Source organism: Hyaena hyaena, unplaced genomic scaffold (genome assembly GCF_003009895.1).
Source record: "Hyaena hyaena isolate Hyena2069 unplaced genomic scaffold, ASM300989v1 scaffold_43, whole genome shotgun sequence".
Taxonomy (NCBI): domain Eukaryota; kingdom Metazoa; phylum Chordata; class Mammalia; order Carnivora; family Hyaenidae; genus Hyaena; species Hyaena hyaena.
This window is the reverse complement of record NW_024080675.1, coordinates 1,290,326-1,310,518: the sequence shown is the minus strand read 5'-3', so window position 1 is coordinate 1,310,518 and position 20,193 is coordinate 1,290,326. Positions and strand designations below refer to the sequence as shown.

General features: G+C 35.3%; 1 protein-coding gene across 3 annotated transcripts in view; it reads right to left on the bottom strand.

Moving 5' to 3' along the window:
* LPGAT1 (lysophosphatidylglycerol acyltransferase 1) overlaps positions 1–20,193 on the bottom strand; it is a 133,397-nt gene that overhangs the window by 20,168 nt on the left and 93,036 nt on the right. For all 3 annotated transcript variants that reach the window (XR_005528043.1, XM_039230087.1, XM_039230086.1), the window contains exons 6-7: positions 19,514–19,787; positions 15,385–15,511 (exon numbers count right to left, since the gene is read on the bottom strand). Coding sequence is in view for 2 of the 3 variants with exons in the window: in XM_039230087.1 (XP_039086018.1) it covers positions 15,385–15,511; positions 19,514–19,787 (401 nt within the window). In the remaining variant the exon portion in view is untranslated. The remainder of the gene's footprint in view (positions 1–15,384; positions 15,512–19,513; positions 19,788–20,193) is intronic.

Below are 20,193 nucleotides of genomic sequence, written 5' to 3'. Positions count from 1 at the left end.
ACAGAATCCCAAGCAGGCTCCATGCCCGGTGCTGAGCCCAATGCGGGGCTCCCATTCCCAAACCCATGAGATCATGGCCTGAGCCGAAACCATGAGTGGGATGCTTAACCAACCAAGCCACCCAAGTGCCCCCAGCATGTGCTCTTCAATAGAGTATTCTACCCAAATCCACTGAATCAGATTTAAGAGCACTACATAAATTACACTTGCAAAAAAAGATATAAATAATGCTTAGCAGCTGGCACCTCTATATATTCGTTAGAACATTTGAATTTTCAGGGTACCAAGAATCCAAAGTAGGAGCTAACAAATGACATGGCTAAATCCCCAATTCAGTTATGCCAACTCCAAGTAAAGGAGCTAATAAGCACTGAGGAAGATTTTAAGACGAATAGTTCCTGCTTTCAAAAACCTAATAATCTAGCAGAGGGAAGAGTAAACAAACACTCTAAACCCAGAATATGGTCAATGCTGTATAAGGAGTTTATAGAATGTCTGTGTAAATTCAAAGGAAAGGGGATGTGTTGTCTACTTATAGCATAGGATACATGGGAATGACATCCCTTCAGTTGACCTAAAAAGAGAATTAGGATTAAATTTTTTTTTTTTAGTTTTTAACAAAGTAACAATATGCATAGAGTTTTCAAGAGTCTGAGTACTACAAAGTTCACATGAAAAATAATAGGCCTATTTTTCTCCTGCTCAGATACCTGTTTCCCAGATACAGCCCTTTTCAATTTTCTTTTGCCATCTACTTCCATCTTGCTTATAAACATGTTGCTACCATTATTTCTAGATTATCCAATTTCAAATTTATTCACTGACTTCCTACTATGGAAGATAAGGATTTGGCTCTTTTACCCCTTTGTCCTCTTCCCCTTCAGCTTCTTCCTCCTCTTCTCCTACACAGTTAATAATCTCTTCTCAGTGCCAACTCTGTCCCTTGTAACTATGCTTATTAGTTTACGTTCTATGTATTTTCCTCATGTGTCTATTCCCTCTGTCAGACTGTGCTGTCCTCATCCTTGCATACATGGTGCATAAATCAGTGCCTGCTCCTTCGTGGGAACTCGAGCTTATCAAACTGAGTTAAAATGAGAGTAATCTGCCAGTATAAAACTTATGAGGTGCCATGTGTAGACAGCCATCAGTACCACGGGTGTAGTTAAGTGACACCCACCAGGGCTGGTGTGATAACCACTCAGAAATGCAGAAACTACTTGTCACCAAAAATAGATTTATGGATAAGAACAGGTACTGCCAAATTTAACATATTAGGTATCTCCCAGCATTCAAGTTCCAGAAGTTTTGCTTGGAGCCATGTCCTGAGGTAAGCTGCTCAAGGCTTCATCTCAACATGCTAAAATGTAGTATTTATAGCTTCCCCTTCAAACCACTAGCAAGATTAAAAAAACAAACAAACCCAAAACACTTATCTGAAAATAGACTTCAGCGACTCAGATAGAAACTTTTACCCACTTTAATATAGGGATAAATGAAGGCTCTAAGGCAGCAAATGTAGGGTCATATAGGAGAGAATTTCAAGTGACTTTAACACTTGCGTAGAAAGGGAGAAGGCAAATAGCACATTGGCCACTGCTTCCTTTCATAGTCAGGGAAAATTCAACCTGGGACCCCTTCTCCTTGAGCCCTGCTCCTTGTAATAGTCAAAACTATAGCAAGCCAGCATGCCACACGAGGGTATAAACAATGAAGTGGCATTTTTTAGAACTCAAATATATTTATATATCTTTATTTATGTTATATCTTTTGAGACACAATAAGATGCTTAACAAATGCTTATTGAGTGAACTGAACTATTAAGTAAAACATGATATTGTTATATTTGCTTAACAGAATCACACGATTACATACTTTCCAGGAGTCTAGTAACTTTTAAAAATTTACTATTAAGGCTATTTTTTTAGAGCAATTTAAGGTTCAGAGCAAAACTGAGGGTAAGGCACAGAGAATTTTCCCTATCTCTCTAATGACTTTTTAAAACTTTTTTAAAAATGTATTTATTTATTTTGAGAGAAAGAGAGAGAACAGGGGAGGGGCAGAGAGAGAGGGAGAGAGAATCTCAAGCAGGCTCCATCCTGTCAGCACAGAGCCCAACGCAGGGCTTAATCTCACGAACTGTGAGATCATGACTTGAGCCAAAACCAAGAGTCTGACGCTTAACCAACTGAGTCATCTAGGTGTCCCAACTTTTTAAAACTTTCAATCTTGAAATAGTTTCACACTCAAAAAAAATTTATAAAAATAGTACAAAGAATTCACATGTATACTTCATTCAGATTCCCAAATATCAATATTTCCCACTTTCCCATATTTGCTTTATGTTAACATTCTTTCTCTCCATATATGCATATGTATCTTTTTGACATATATACAATATGATTTTTTCAACTTTTGAGAGTAAATTACAGACAATGTCCCCCAAATACTTCCATGTGTATTTTCTAAATATAAGGGCAGTCTCTTACATAACCATAATGGAGTGATCCAAATCAGGAGATTAACACTAATATAATATGATTATCTAATCTACAATCTACAGACTTCATTCAAATCATGCCATTTGTCCCACTAATGTTTATAACAAAAAAAAGGAAAAAAGGAAAAAGAAGGTATCATGCTGTAGGAAGAGGAATATAGCAGTAAAATATGACAGACTGAAGATGGAATCAATATCAATATAGGGAATATTTAATAAGAAAACACACTGCAAGTAAAAGGTAATGAGGCCTGAGCTAGGCTATGGCATTTTTTCCTTCATAGGAATTGGTAGCTGAATTTGAGAGGCAGAATTAAATTAAAAACTGGAAGAGTCAAAGGAATTCCAAAATTTTCATTCTGGGTGAGGGCAGGCTGGTATTAACAGAAATCCCACTTGGACAACCAGGAGAAACAAGTTTGTGTGAAGGAAAGTAAATTCAGTGTTAGAAATAACAGGCTCGCAGTAGGGAGAGTGAAGTGAGGGTCTGGAACCTGATAGAAGGACTGAGAACTAGCAGTAAGTTCTCAGTAAGCAGTAAGTAGAGGAGCTGTTTCTATTTAGTCTACTATGAACTCAACACCCACAGACAAAAGAGGGCTAAAAACAGGATCCTGGAGAAGTCTGTATTTAAGCAATCTGTCACTGTGTGTGTGTGTGTGTGTGTGTGTGTGTGTGTGTGCGCGCGCGCACGCGCGCACGCGCGGGTGCGTGTGTATGTGTTCCTGCATTAAATGAAAGGTTAGACAAAAAGACCTAGCTAGCCCTGCCACTTCTCAAATTAAACTGACTTCAAGTAACTAAAAGATAAATAGTGATCTTCAGTGAGAGTTATGCTTAACCATTATTCAATCAAAAATTAAATGCTAAGAATTTTTTTCATTTTGGGGATATAATATTTCTAACACTAAATTACCTTAGAAGACAAAAATAGTTACTGAATACCAATGGCAGTCACTGTGCTTGACTCTGAAGAGACCAAAAAGTTAACAAGGACAGGATGAACCCCACAGGGCCAGGGAGGTGGGGAGAGGGCTCTTCATTTCCAAAGCTCATCCTAGTTCTCCAAATCATATTATGTTCGGATTCCTGTACTAAAAATAACTTAGGAAATTAGATTTATAGGTTGTGGTTTTCGATCTCGACTATGTTAACAATACAAAATCTCTTCCATGTATAACTTTTTATAAATATTTGTGAAGAAATTAAGTCTATCTTCTAAGCAGAGGATGAAGATTTTTATCTCACTTAAAATGATGGTTTGCCTCTTTCAAATTTCAACTTCATTACAGAAATACAGAATTCAATCCACAGTTCAGTCAGAATTCATTTAAGGCCACTGTTCAATGCCTCTGTCATCCTAAATGCTGCCAAACAAAAATGTTTTCTTTTCTTAAAGGAAAAGATGGGGGGAGGGGAACCTGAAAAGAATGGGTACAGAAAAGAATGAACTTGTGGGTGGTGGACAATAATAAAAAGTCAAGCAGGACTAAAAACTTGAATATTCAACTTAATGTGTAACTTTCCATTTTCCAACTAGAGGTTCTGAATAGTGACCAATGACAAAAATGTCCAGGCTTTTCCAGGGAACAGCTAGGATACGGAGGCAAGGTAACGAAAACAAGAGGTGATAAGAAAAGCAGACAGGAAGAAGAGAATTGTTAGACACAGCAGAAGTAGGGGCGAAATGAGCAGTAATTCTCATTCTAAGCAAGCATAGAGAAAACCCTGGCATAAGAAAAACTAAAGACAAGACACTATTTCCTTCTGCTAGGAAAAAAGAAAGCCTAATTTTAGCTCAAGCGGGCACCCTTAGCACCTCACTTGCAGATGGGTAATTTGGGGGCTTGGGCAGAGGGTGGTAAACCTCTAAGTGTGCGTCATTCGTACCTAAGTGTATACCACTTAAGTGTGAACTACTTTAGAGTTGCAGTTACTGGGAAAAGGTGATCTGAAATTTAGTCCCCATTATGTAAAATGACTAAGTTTCACCATATTAATTTTATTCAACTTTCTTCCAAATTTTACACCCAAAAATATTATAGAAATTTAAGCCTCTTAAAGTTCACTTTTAAATTATGGATAAAGCACTGGAATATGAAAGTCTAGACTACATAATTTGAGTATTTCAATATGCTGGACTTAAAGGGGTAAAATCTATTCAGCATCTATTAAGTGATACTTATTTTACTTTTAAAATTTTTATTTAAATGTTTATTTTTGAGAGAGAGAGAGAGGGAGAGACACAGTGTAAGTGGGGGAGGAGCAGAGAGAAACGGAGACATAGAATCCGAAGCAGGTTCCAGGAGCTGTCAGCACACAGCCCAACATGGGGCTCGAACTCACAAACCCTGAGATTATGACCTGAGCCAAAGCTGGATGCTTAACCGACTGAACCACCCAGGCCCCCCAAATGATATTTACTTTAAATGTGAATCTATTAAATTCTTGTAACTACCTGATGAAATTGAGTTTGTTGCAATTATGCAAAGGACTATTAGAGCAAAATTCTAAATTCTACAAGCAATTTCTTTGATTAGTTTTCAAACTGAAGAATTAATACATTCACATTGCAAAAAAAAAAACAACAAAAAACAACCTCTGAAATACTATAATGAGAAGAAATATCCCTCCCCACCAGAAGTGTTGACTGTCCACAGTTTAATAGCAACTACATGGTAGGTCACTATATGTGATATAAAACCAGTGATCTCAAACCATTTCATCTGTTGAATAGTCTGTCCATGTTTCTGCGATAAGTGATACTTACTGAATCATATACAAGTTCCAAAATAAGTCTGGATTTTTTAATCTTTCCATTGATCTAGTCCTGCCATCATAATTACATTAGGCCTTGACATCTGGTAGGAAGTATTCCTCTTTTTCTTTCCTCTTCAAACTATCTTAGCTACGTTCAGTTATCTCTCCTCTCTCAAATGAACTTTAGAACAATCTTATCATTTCCAGAAAAACCCTCCTGTAACTGCAGTTATTTTAAATTTATAGATTAATTTGGGAGAACTGACATCTTTGTAATTTTGAGTCTTCCCCTCTATGAGTACAGTCTCTCTTTCCATTTGTTCAGGTCTTTTATGTTCTTCAGTGAAGTTTTGTATTTTTTTCTTAATAAAAAATATACATTATACAGTTTCTTGTTAGGTTTTATTGCTAGGTACTTTATAGTCTTGCTTCTGAGAAGAGCCTATTTTTTAAAAATTGTATTTCCTATTCACTGCCAGGATAAGGGATTCCAGTGATTTCTTTGTAGTGATTTTATATGAAGATTACGGAACTCTATAAGTGATAGTCAACTCAGTTTCTTGGATTTTCTATGTAGACTATTGTGATGGTTAATTTTACATGTCAACTTGACTAGGCTAAGGAATGCCCAGATTGCTGGTAAACATTGTTTCGGGGTATGCCTAGAAGAGATTAACATTTGAATCAGTAGAAGAAGACTGCCCCCACCATGATGGGCATCATACAAGATGGGCCTGAATAGAACCAAGTAGAAGAAGGGTGAATCTGCTCTCTCTGTCTGGGCTAAGATACCTGTCTTCTGACCTACAGACGTCGGTGTTCCTGCTTCTTGGGCTTCCAGACTCAGAGAGGAACTTACACCATTAGTCTCCCCTTCTGTCCTCTTCACAGACCTTGGGACTCAGACTGAATTTACCACTTCAGCTTGCAGACAACAAATTACGGGACTTCTCTGCCTCCACAGTCATGAATGCCAATTCTTAAAAGGAATCTCCTCTTACAGATCACTCTGTATATCCTATTGGTACTATTTCTCTGAAGAAACCCTGACTAAAACCACCACCAGTCATCAGAGTGGATGATTTATAGTTCATTTTTCAATTAAGTTTAGAACATTTCCAACACCAATGACAGAGGGAAAAGCCCTTTTTAATGGTTCATGAAATAATATAAGACTTTGGACCTTCATATAAGATCACTAGGAGGGTATTTTAGGCAAAACTGATGCTTGTTGTGTGTTACATGCCAGAAGAGGCCTTAATTCTAAATTGAAATTCCTAACATCACTGGGGTTAAAGGGATGGAATGAGGAAGTATCATTTTTTTCCTGAAAGCATTGGATATATTTGTTTGAAATTTTTAGCTAATAAAAGCATTCAAAAACTATTTCTGACAATCAGACATTTTATGCCTCCTGATGGAAGTATGCATCACCATTTATGAAGTATTTCTTGTCAAGTAAATTCAAACTTCAATCTGATGAAGTTTTAGTCTCTAACCGCCAATTAACAGGAAACAGAGGGGACAGAGAAATACACAGGATACAATCAGCAAAATAAAAATTGTAGCAAACTCTGCAGGCCAAATAATCTGGTACCCTCAAAAATAAACTACAAGGAGGAGAAAAAAGAAAGAGTAGGAAATCTGTGAATAAAAAGAAACATAAGAGATATATTGATCAGTTACAATCTAATTGAATCCAAACTGTTTTTAAAAAACCATTTATGAGATAATTCAGAAAATTTGACAACTGTCTAGATATCTGATGGTATTAAGGAACTGTTATTAATACTTTTAGGTATGATACTATGTAATTTTTTTAAAAAAAGAATTCTTATATTTTCAAGAATATGTAATGAGATATTTACAAATGAAATGATAGGATATTTGAGATTTGCTTCAGAATAATCCAGTAGGATCTGGGAAATAGCATAGGGGACATAACATTCCCCAGAAGAGTAGGACAGGTACCTCGGGCTGAATTTATAGGTTTGATATTTTCCATAATAAAAGTTTTGAAGGGGAAAAACTATTTCTGAAATTATAGCCTCTAAAAATTATGAAAACTTGTGACTTTAATTTTCTTATTTTAGGAAGTAAGGGAAAAAAACAGAAAGGAAAACCAAAATGTATTAATCACAAATATATTAGGTTTATGCATAAAATTACCAAATATTATACTATTTTTAAATGTTGGTAATTTGTCTCATAAATAAGTGTTTCTCTCATCTCTTTGACAATCACGCTCCCCATTCAGATGTAGTTTTAATAATATTCTCCAAGCTAACATCAGAAATAACAGGTTAAACATATCTATTATAAAGGAATCTAAAACATGGGGTGGAAGGAGCTATATGTGAATACTAATATATTCAGCATGCCATTATTAAAAGTCAAGAATAAAATCTGACAAGTCTATGGCTAATAGAGAAACAGGTCATTAAATGTAGGATTTTGGAAAGCCACTAAAAATATAAAGACTTTATAACAATATTTTAAAGTATTTACAAAATTTGTAATCTTAACACCTAGTATGTAGGAAGTATGGGTACGATGTTTATTAAAATGCTATATGGGATAAAGTAGCATATAAATAACTTTTATTCATATTACAACTACAGCTACATTTTAAACATACATAAAAACAAATATTAAAGGGAAATATAAAAAAGAAATTTTATGTGAACATGCTGGAAACACATTTCTCTCTATGAAATATTTCCCATAGTTGCAAACTTTTAGTTTTGAAAGTAATTTTAATGTTTTACAAAGTGCACAACAGAGGACATCTAATAGCATTAAAGAAATGTAGTCCTTTAACTCGCCCAATCTAAAATATTACCATTTCAACATGTCATCAACAAAAATTATTAATAAGATATTTCATATTCGTCTTTCCTCCTAGTTGTTGAAATTCAGGGTGTATTTTAGACTTAAAAAACATCTCAAATCAGACTAGCCACATTTTAGGTGCTCAACAGCTTCTTGTGGCTAGTGGCTGCTATAACTGGACAGTGCATGTCTAGACAGCATAAACTTTAGCCTTCATACATTTATAACTATTGCATTTCTACTATATGCCAGCATTGCTCTGGGCATTGTGAAAAAGACAGATGAAGTATCTGCTCTCGTTGGGGTTCAGTTCTAGATGTAGAAGATAGACAGCAATGAGTAAACCAGTAAGATTTCTAACAGTGATTGAATGCTTAGATAAAGATGCTAGCTTCACCCTAATCTTTGTTTCATGGCAGAGTATTATACTATCAGATTGCAGGATTATCACCCTTATCTCATATATATCAAGCTAAACAATGATATAACATTTCAAATGTACCATATTTGAAAAAGTTAAAGGTGAAGGCTTTAACATATATACTGGAAGAGGTGACCTCTATACTGCTAATGAGATTGTAATCTGATGTCACCACTTTGAGAACTATTTGATTATACCCAGTAATGGTAAAAATATGCATACCCTATGATCTGCCACTTTCACCGATGGGCACAGACACACCCTACTTTAACTCTCACAAATCTATGCTTAGTGAAACAGGTATAAAAATGTTCATTCAACATTGTTTATTAGAGTAGCAAAAATACTGACAAAACAAGTATCTAACAATAGGAGAATGAATAGATGATGTGTGACAATCATATCATGGGAATAGAATAGCATGTTAACAGTTCAAGTGAATGAACGAGAACCATGAATGTAAAAACAAAAAGATCTAGAATAATACAGAGTGGAAAATACATGTAAAATGATAAACTACATAAGATTTTATATATTTTTAATAACACACAGAACATTATACATTATAAATGCATCTGTGTAATAAAAACATTAGGACAGGAGGGTTACACACAAAATTATTATGGTAGTGGCTTCAATGGTGGGAAAGAAGGGATATGGAACTGGAAAGGAAAATAATGGCAAGATTTTGTTTTTAAGTAATCTTTACATACAAAGTGGGGCTTGAACTCCCAACACTGAGATCAAGAGTCACATGCTCTATGGACTGAGCCAGCCAGAACCCCTAGTGAGCATATTTTCCTAAAAAATATTAGTCAAAACAATCATTGTCTGAATGAATTCCTCCCCTTTGAAATTGAAAGTAAGTTTCTGCTCAAAGTCCCTATTTGGATGTCTTCTCCAAAGTAACCAAAATTCTAATCAAGTAAGATGTGAAAGTAACACCTTTTAAAATTTTAAAAATAAAAATAAAGACTCCTGCACAAGAGGATCATTTTCTCTAAACCACAGTCCTATTTTTGGAGTGAAGACATTTATATTAAGGACATGGATTACTTTTGCTTTTATCCTTATAAATGTTCTATCCCTGTAGTTAAAATCTAATCACATTTAATTTTCCTATTAAGTCCTTAACAGCAGCACACTGTGCCCATTACTTCCTTAATAGGAATAAGCTGTCTTCCAGTGTGGCAGTTATAACATAAAAAGGAAAGTGGGAGGAAAAAGAAAAGTTCTCATAATTAACCCTTAGTTCCTTTTTTAAAACAAGCATCACTTTTGAAAAAGATCAATAATGTGGTTGTATGCATACTAATAAAAAATATTCCTCTGGTTAAATAGTACATAATACTGGGAAGTAAGGAATAAGAAAGGGATTCTTTTCTCTTAAAATAATAAGTGGCTCAGATGGGGAATATTAACTTACTAACACTGATTTATCAATAATCCATACGCATTATATATCTTAATAATGGTACTTTGCATTTGTAAGGTGCTTTATGGTTTTGTAAAAACTTCTTTTTTTTTTTTACACAAATAGTTTATTGTTAAGTTGGTTTTCATATAACACCCAGTGCTCATCCCCACAAGTGCCCTCCTCCATGCCCATCTCCCCCCTCCCCTCCCACAACCATCAGTCCTCAGTTTGTTCTCAGCATTCAAGAGTTTCTCATGGTTTGCCTCTCTCCCTTTCCCCCACCATTTACCCCCTTCTTCTCCCCCATGGTCCTTCTTAATCAGTATATTGTTTGGTGCTGAAACAATGCATTCAGTGAAGCTGGAGTAAGGTCCTAGCATGGCGTTTGCCTGAGGAGCTACGTGTGCATGGGGTTTAATTTGCAAAATGGTCTGGGTACTTAGTTACCACTTACTGCAAGTTTTCTAAGGAATTAGCTCCAAATATTTGCCTTCAAAGTTTGACTTTTGACAGATAACAACACTGTCTATTTGTTATGGAATCTAACAGAACCATGTCACAAAGTTTTACTTTCTCATTTATGTGGTATTTTAGGTATGTGTTTTACAGCATATAGTAACATACATATTTAGGGTTTGTCTCTTCCAGAAATCCTAAAAATCTACATATAAACTCAAAAAGTAAGAAGCGAATGGACAATGTAGAAAACTACTCTTGGGAAAAAGATAGTTTATTTCAGAACATTTAAAGTAAGCTATTGCATTCCTATGCTTTTTCCTAAGCATCGGTACAGAAACTTAAAATCTAGAATATTCTGCTGTATATTCTGGTAATCTAGATAGTCTTTTCTTATTTAAATAAAGACTAAAGCATTTAGTTTTACCAACACATTATAACTGGAATCACTCTTGATGGAAAAATGCCCTTTTTGAAAAAAGTTTTATTTATTTAAGTAATTTCTACACCCATTGTAGGGCTAGAACTCACAACCCAGAGATTGAGTCACGTGCCCTGCTGACTGAGCCAGCCATGTGCCCCCCAAAATGCCTTTTTTGCTTAGAAATCTCCATACACCTGTCACAGTATATTCCAATGAGATACAGAACAGGCAGCAGAATTTACCTGGCAGCCTTGACAATAATTTCCAAGAAAAGAAATGTATTAAAGAAATTAAAAACGGCCCAACTACTGATTAATGTTAAATAAGTGATGACAGTAAATTATGATGGTCAAGAATGTTACAGTGTTCTAAGAGTATCCCAGCCACCCAGGGCACAGATCTATCACACAGGAAAGGACAGTTGCTGTCTTCCATGAAATATACCTAAAATGTGGTAAAAGTATGTCATAGATACAGAAACTTATTACAGGCTTAGTAGTTACCAATTGTTAAATTTTCCTTTTACCTGTTTATATTTTCAACTAGGAGTTTCTCCCGGAATTATGTTTCATTTAATTATTACCAACTCTAAATTTGCCTTGATTTGATCTAAAATGGTCTGTTAAGGGTACTAGTGTTCTAAAATTTATATATACAGTATTATGTATTTTCATACCTTTCTACTAGCTATATTATTTCTTTTTAAATAGAGAAATTAAAATACAGGAAATATTCTAAATGGGATCTGATAAATGCTGAGCAGAATAGAATAATTATTTTTTGACTCTCACATTCCTCTAGATTATTCTGAAAAAAACTAGCAACAGTACCAACTTGCCCAGCTACACCATAATCTCAAGTAATCATTTCAATTAAATTTTCTAAGAATGATGGGGTGCTTTATTAAAAGAAAAAGTCAGCTGGGGCTAGGAAGAAAAATAAACACTTTCTACATAATATGAAAGAAAACTGGCTTGCACCTTGCACATGGCTTAGGTAGAAAAGTTCTGGATAAATTATGCTAAATTCCAGGGAAAAAATACATTAATAATTTTTAAATCTGCCTATACAGTTTCCTGAGCACCTTTTCCATGCTTTCTGGGTACCCACTCCCTAGTCGGTGCTGTTTAGTTTTTCTTGCCAACCACCCCCCAATAAAATAGAAAGAGATTTAACCTCAGTTGTTTATATTATTCATATTTGTGTATATATGATTTCCAATATTGCATTTTAAGTCTCTTATTCTAATTGGAAACATCTCATCCTTGTTTAAAACCTTAAAAATATAACCAAACAACTGGAGTGTTGGAACAAAAACCAATCTTTCTGAGAACAGAAAAAAAATGAGTAAGGAGTACCATGTTTGTTTAAATTTATTTTAATTTCTATGGTGTTATTCCTGCCAGGAAAAGTCCATGATAAGCAATAAACAGTTTATTTTGAAATTGAGAAGACTAGAGGTGGGGGGGGGGGCGAAGAACAAAACCCCAACCAAACAAAAAGCCAAGCTTTCTTTCCCTGTCTCCCAGGGTGTCCAGATGGCCTCAAAAATCAGGAGGAGACCTGGTCAACCTGTGGGTGATAGAGATTTATCCTTGGGAGCTGCCACAGACACGGTCCACATCCTTTCTCACAAGCTTCTTGCAAATCCTCAATATTATCCTGATGCCAAGACACCTCACTCTCTCTTGCCCCTTCCATTTTCCTCTCTTTCCCATCTGAACACAAGTCCTTCCCTTTTCCTAGCACTGGTTAGACAATAAACTCTTTTTATTAAAATTTTATAAAGAACAATATATCTCCCAGGGCAACTGGGTGGTTCAGTTGGTTAAGTGTCAACTTCGGCTCAGGTAATGATCTCATGGTTAGTGAGTTTGAGCCCCGTGTCTGGCTCTGTGCTGACAGTTCAGAGCCTGAAGCCTGCTTTGGATTCTGTCTCCATTCTCTCTGCCCCTCCCCCACTTGCTTAATGTCTCTCTCTTTAATTTAAATAAACATTAAAAACAACAACAACAGTATATTTCCTTACCTGTCACAAGACTCCTAGGGTGTGTGTGTGTGTGTGTGTGTGTGTATAAATAAATAGTTGGGCATAATGTGTATTGTAATTACTATTTCAGGATATGGTTCTGTATTATGATTTCATCTTGGCTAATCTAATATTTTAGAATTTTCTTTATTATTTCTATGGCTGTTAATAAAGTTTCTATGATCAAATACATATCTGCGAAACTTCACTTTTATCAATAGAAGTGTTTTTCTGTATCAAACTAACCATTCCACCTCTTCTATCTACTATTTGGTTTTGATCTCTAAATTAGGGGTCATTAATCTTTTTTTAAACACTTAATCTATATGGAGACTAGACTGAAAGCTGTGAAGCTTCTCTGCAGAAAACTGTACACATCTACAACATTTTGTACAGAGAGTGAGTTGAAAAATTCAAAACTCTCTGAGGTCAGATCGTAGCTGTGTTTCTGGTAAGCATAATATATAGAGAAGCTGAATTACACTATTGTACACTGGAAGCTAATGTAACTGTGTGTCTGTCAACTATACTCAAAAATTTTTAAAAACATAAAACAACATCTAAGGCGCCTGGGTGGCTCAGTCGGTTTGGTGTCTGACTTTTGGTTTCGGCTTAGGTCATGAGCTCACAGTTTGATTTTGAGCCCTGCACTGGGCTCTGGGCTGACAGTGCAGAGCCTGCATGGGATTCTCTCTCTCCACCCACCTCTCTCTGCAACTCTCCCACCCACTCTCTCTGTCTCTCTCTCAAAACAAATAAACTTAAAAAAAATTAAAACAACATCTGATTCTGAAGGCAAAAAAACTTCTCAGGTCCATCCTTGAGACCCACAGTTCAGAACGCCTGCTTTAAGTGAATTTAAGGGCCTTGTAGTTACTCCTGTTAAAATAATTTTGCTAAAAATGAATATTTCTTCAATTTCTAAGATCCCTTATGATTCTATTCATTTTTTAATCTCTAAAGTAAAATTGTTTTCTACTTATTGGTTAAAAAGGAAAGCAGGATGAACTATAATAGAATGCATATATAATTAATGTTTTCTTCCTTGTCTCAGTTCCTTTTGGGTATGATGTGCTAGGAAGATCTACATATATCTGACTCAAAATACAATCTACATGTGTCCAAAACATACACCCAACAGTCATGTATTTTTGCCTTGGGCATCAGAATTGAGCCCATTTAGAGATTACAATTTAAAAATTTACTGAAGGCTAGATAAGCTTCTTCTATATGAAAATAAAACTGTTCCTGGAGAAATTCTTTCAGGGCCTAGCACACTGCCTTATATATAGTAAGTGCTCAGTAAGTAAAATGGTCAACATATGTGAAACAGAGTCAGCACAGTTCTCAAGAATTACTTTCTTATCTTACACACGAACCTCACAATTTGGCAATGTAAGTCACACAGTGGAATCAACTGTAATTTTATAGTCCTCTTTTACACACCAAAAAACCCAAATTGCAACATTTAAGTTTTAAAATTTTAGTTTCAAATTATTCCAACTTTCTACTTGTATGTGTAAAACTATGATGGTTTATAAGTATGAAAACATGTACCTATCTACTTGCAGTAAGTATGTAATTTGAGTAGCTTTCCACTTGAATTGAAGGCTTTAGTGGCAATTGTGATCTTCCAGTGGATCAACTGCTAACTTTGTAACTAAGTTTGCCACAGATTGAGTGAGATCTTTGGCCAGGAAATAGAGTAAAGATAAATGGTTTATAAAGTGGTCAGATCTATTCAAGCCTCATCAGCATCACGCTTTGATATAGATACCTACACACATTTACATGAAACTCTTTTTAAAAAAGCATTCTAGGGGCGCCTGGGTGGCTCAGTCTGTTAAGCGTCTGACTTCGGCTCAGGTCATGATCTCACGGTTTGTGGGTTCAAGCCCAGCATCGGGCTCTGTGCTGACAGATCTGAGCCTGAAGCCTGTTTCAGATTCTGTGTCTCCCTCTCTCTCTCACCCTCCCCTGCTCACACTGTCTGTCTCTCTCTCTCAGAAATAAATAAAATAAATGAAAACATTAAAAATTGAAAAAAAAAGCATTCTACATTAAAAAATCTCAAGAAGCTGGTACAGAATATTTATTAAATGTTTTTGCTGTTGTTTATGCAAATGAACATGTTAAAATGTTAAATATTAAAATACTAAAAATTTTACAGTGTTTTAGCCAAATTCTCAGTTTAATCATTTAGAAAATCTTGTGATTTAATGATTTAAAAACAAATTCCATTTCTATTCATACAAATTGACTTTGCCCAAATGAGTACATATTTACACTTCATGCTTGCCTTTAATCATTGTTGCTCAGAGTTCAGGCCATCAAGTCATCATAGTGCCTTAGAATGCCATTTTGAGAGACTTTTATCACTCAGTGAAAATAACTACTTCAAATGATATTTTCATATTAAAAATTCAGCATAAGAATGAATTTGAGCCAACTATTTTCACTATTGATTAAAAATTTAATATTAAAACACTGCTTGCAATAGTATCTTATGTTGGATCCATGCTGAGTACTAACCCAAAATGCTTACCTGTAATGTACATGTGTGACTGTTGGTTTCCTGTATCCAAGGATCCAGGTTTGAATATCTATGGGTTCAGCTTTGGGATAAGCTATAGTTGTATCTATTATCCACTGGAGGCCTTTTGATTTGCTCTCTGAGGACAAAGCAAAAAAACCTTAAAATTGGATCAATTTTTACATTATTTACAGCAAGTAATATAATATAAATAAAGCATACTGATATATCTTTTGCTTTAAAAACACAGGATGGACTTTGGTTGTTACTGTTGTATAGGATTCACTTAGGATGAAACCAAGCATTTCCTAATATATTATAAAATGGATGAATCTCAAACAAATTAACAAATAACATGCACCATGCAAGCATTCAATACAATTACATACTATCAAAGTCTAATTTATATTTTATTACTCATAAAAATGGTCTATCAAAAAGTCAGAAGCTAAAGTATCACATCACAAAAGTGAAAAAAAAGAAAAAAACTCAGACCTCAAAATAAAACAAATCCATTAATAAATATTGGAATAAGGCCCCAAATTAGGCATTTTAGTGACACAAAATTGTCAGTTGCTGTTCTTGTTTAACACAGACTCCTGCCATTTTATCACAAGAGTTCTATAGAAATAAAGCAATAAAGCTGTCCACCCTTTGGTAAGTACAACAGATAACTGCTGTTGTGAGAGGGGGGTAAGAAAGTTCTGTTCACTCTGGTCCTTTGCATGCAGCTTTTATTCCCAGTGTGGAGTACAAAGTTGAGCAAGAACTGAGAATCCTCACAGAGAATGTGGATAGCCAGACTTGTGTGATAGTCTGTCCTTTGTTTGAAGTATTTAAGAGATCTCTAAGAGATCTCTAACATAAGACTAAATGTGCCTTAAGAATCAATGATATTTTACTTTCATATATCAAATAGCTAAAAGTTGAACTTTAAGTTTAAAAAATTTTTTTTAATTAAAAAATATTCTGAAGGGGAAAAATACTCATAAAAACAGGTAAAAGAAAGAAAGAAGGAGGGAAGGGAAGGGGAAGGGAAGGGAAGGGAGGGGAGGGGAGGGGAGGGAAGGGAAGGGAGGGGAGGGGAAGGAGGGGAAGGGAAGGGAAAGGAAGGGAAGGGAAGGGAAGGGAAGGGAAGGGAAGGGAAGGGAAGGGAAGGGAAGGGAAGGGAAGGGACCTACATGGCTCAGTTGGTTGAGAATCCAACTCTTGATTTGGGTTCATGTTATAATCTCACAGTCATGAGATCAAGGCCCATGTTGGGCTCCATGCTGAGCATGGAGCCTGCTTGGGATTCTCTCTCTGCCCCTCCCCTGCTCATGCTCTCCCTCTCTCTCTCTCTCAAAAAAATAAATAAACTTAAAAAAAAAGTTTAAATAATTAGGTGAAATAATAATAATATTTAAGTAACCTATTGGAAAAGGAACAGAGTTTATGTAAAGAAACAGATTTCAATAAGCTACTAGTGAGGTACATGCTGAAATGTTTAGGAGTAAAGTATATATTGATGTCTGCAACTTACTTTGAGTGCATTAAAAAAAGATGATGGACTAATGGATGGATAGGAAGGTAGCAAAAGACACAATAAAGCAAATATAGCAAAATGTTAATTATAGAATCTAGTTAGTTGGTCAGCTAATGGATATTAACTGTAAAATTCTTTCAACCTTTATGGATGCTTGAAAATGTTTATAATAAAATGGTTGGGAAAATCATCAGAGTTCAGTTTAATATCTATTAAGTCACACAATAAACAAAAAATATACTAACCCCCTTAAAGTTAATTAGACACAACTTAATTTTGATATGTATATGGGTCACATATTAAAACAGATACAAAGGCCTGTTTTGTGTTTATATGGAACAAAACACTGAATAGTAAATACAAACACTAACAAAAATAAAATACAAAATGCCAAAACATAGAGAAGAAAATGGCAAAATACAAGTAAAACCAGTTTTAGGGTATATAACTTTCTAGAATTTCTTATTTTTCCTAAACATCTGGGATAAAAATTTTAACTAAGGTAAGATAAATAAGTTACTTTGCTTTGGTTATAAAAGTATATTATTTTTCTCCAAAAGAAAAAATTTTTTTTCTTCACTATTGTGTGATCAATGTAACAACTGCCCCTACCCTTGAGATCTAGATACCACAGAGTATTACTGACTGGGTAAAATTATTTAATAATGGCAGTCTTTATTAGTGCAACTAATTCTATTTGGAAGACCTTTGCCTTCAAGCCTCAAATTGGCTGACATTGCCACAGTGGCCGTCTGAAGCTATTCTGAACTTTCCTTTTCTATTAAAAGACTATTTCAATTTGTCTTTTTAATAGATGATGAAAGATTGAGAGAGCTGACTGCCAAGCAGCTGCTTAAAAAAAACACATGAATGGAAAGCTAAGTGCAATCTTACAGGCATTATCTCTATGTCTTATTTAAAAACACATATTTCTGAGGGCTAATCATTTCCATTTTTTATTTTATCTAATGAATATACTTTTTAAATAGTAAAACACTACTAAGGAAACAGCCCTGGTGCGTTTCTTTCAGTTTTTTAATTTATCATTTTCCACCAAATTTCAGTGTCTCAGATTAACTTATTCAAAACAGGCTTTGTGTTATTGACACATATACCTTCTGCAAACCTTCACAATGTACCAGGTATCTCTAAGACAGTTGTATCTTTGAGTATGGTTTGCATTTTCCTGGCCATAAAAGTAATACATACTCATTATAAAAAAAATTTAGGGGGTGCCTGGGTGGCTCACTCAGTTGAGCATCAGACTTTGGCTCAGGTTATCATCTTAGGGTTCATGAGTTCGAGTTCCACATTGGGCTCTCTGCCATCAGCACAGAGCCCGCTTCAGATTCTCTCTCTGTCCCACTCTGTCTCTGTCCCTCCCTTGCTCTCTCTCTCTCTCAAAAAGAAATAAACCTTAAAATTTTTTTTTAATTTCAGAAAAGTATTAAGAAATGGGGGCAAATCATTCAGAAAGTTATAGTTCTGAGAAGCAATCACTGCTAATGCTTGGAATCTCTCCTTAAGCTCATCTCCTAAAGCCTAATGTTGACACTTTTGAACTCATAATGGTTTCACTAGAGTTGTATGTCCCTCCCTCTCTATTAACATGATATAGCATGAGCCTATTCCAAAGCCATAAAACTCCTGTATAAACATGGTTTGTAATGGTCATGTTGCGTTGTTTTGGATGGATATTTGACAATTACTTCTCTGTTCTCCCCTCCAATTTTTTTGCTATTAAAAATAATGCTGAGAAAAAAAAATCAAAAATAAATAAATATATAAAAATGCTGGGATAAAGCCTTTTGCCAGTATTTGAGAGTATTTCCTTTTGACAAGTATTATTTGTAGTGGAATGACGGAGTCATTTGAAGGCTCTTCATAAACACTGTCAAACTGTGTTCAGTTCATACTCTTATAAACAAACCCTCAAAACTTTCTACATTTGATAAATGAACAAAATATACATTATTACTATTCCATTTGCATATCTACCATTAGTTTTTCAACTCAGTCATTTCTATTCCTGTATCTTTACCTTAGCAATTCCATTCTATGAATCTATACTACAGACTATACTTCCACAAATATGTAAAGATATTTAGAGGGATGTTTACTGAGGCAATGGGAATAAACAGGAGCATAGGTAGGCAGGGTAAGGGAAAGACACTTTTGACTTTATGCATTTCTGGATTATGTGAATAAATGATTATAAGCATGAACTCTATAAATAAAAACATTAAAAAATTAAATTTTGGGGGTGCCTGGGTGGCTCAGTTGGTTAAGAGTCCAACTTAGGCTCAGGTCATAATCTCACACTTTGTGAGTTCGAGCCTTAGTCGGACTCTGTTTGACACCTTGGAGCCTGGAGCCAGCTTCAGATTCTGTGTCTCCTCTCTCTGCCCTTTCTCCACTTGTGCTCTGTCTCTCTCTGTCTCTCAAAAATAAATAAATGTAAAAAAATTTTTTAAATTATTTTCTCATCTTCTCCTTGAGTATTAGTTCTACTTGATAAAAATTATAAATGTAAAAAAGAACAATACTGCTATCTTCTGGAACTCCAGATAATCCCTGAGTTCCAACAAAAGAACAAAGTCCTAAGAACCATCATACCGAATTCTTTAGTGTCTCCTCCTGCTGGACTTCCATTTTCCTGTCGTGCTACAAGTGCACTCAAAATAATGCTTGTTGCCCCAATCCTTGGCAGAGTGACATGTGTAAGAAATGGCAAGTTATTTTTCTTGGCAAAAGCTTGACTTGTTTCTCGCCTCTTCCTGAGGAAGCCCCCTTCTGGAAACAAAACAATCCATTTTCGATCTCTGCTCCTATAATTATTTTCTAGGTGCTTTTTGAGAAGAAGAAGCTGCTGGTCACGATGCGATTTTCCCTGTGAAGGCAGATACACATAGAGTAAGTAGAGGTATGTTGGAAAATAATATCCCATAAAATCAAGTAGAAACAACAGTTTCTAAAGTACAGTGATATCCACCCCCCCTTTCCCCTTCTGACCACAGTGGTAATATGAAGTGATTAGCACTTCCATTACATTAGCACTCCAAAAGAACAAAAACTGCTCTACTTGCTCCTGAGAGTTCACTCATTCATCAGATCAGTGAGTATTTACAGAGCGCCTATCACTCGGCAGGCACTGTCCTACACACTGGAGATAGACAGGGAATAAGAGACCCTTGTGGAGCTGAATCAAGTGGAAACGACAGAAAACTACGAAGTGTAAACTCTTTGTAGCTGGTGATGTGTTAGGAAGAAAGAGGGTAAGAGGACAGAGAAGGTCG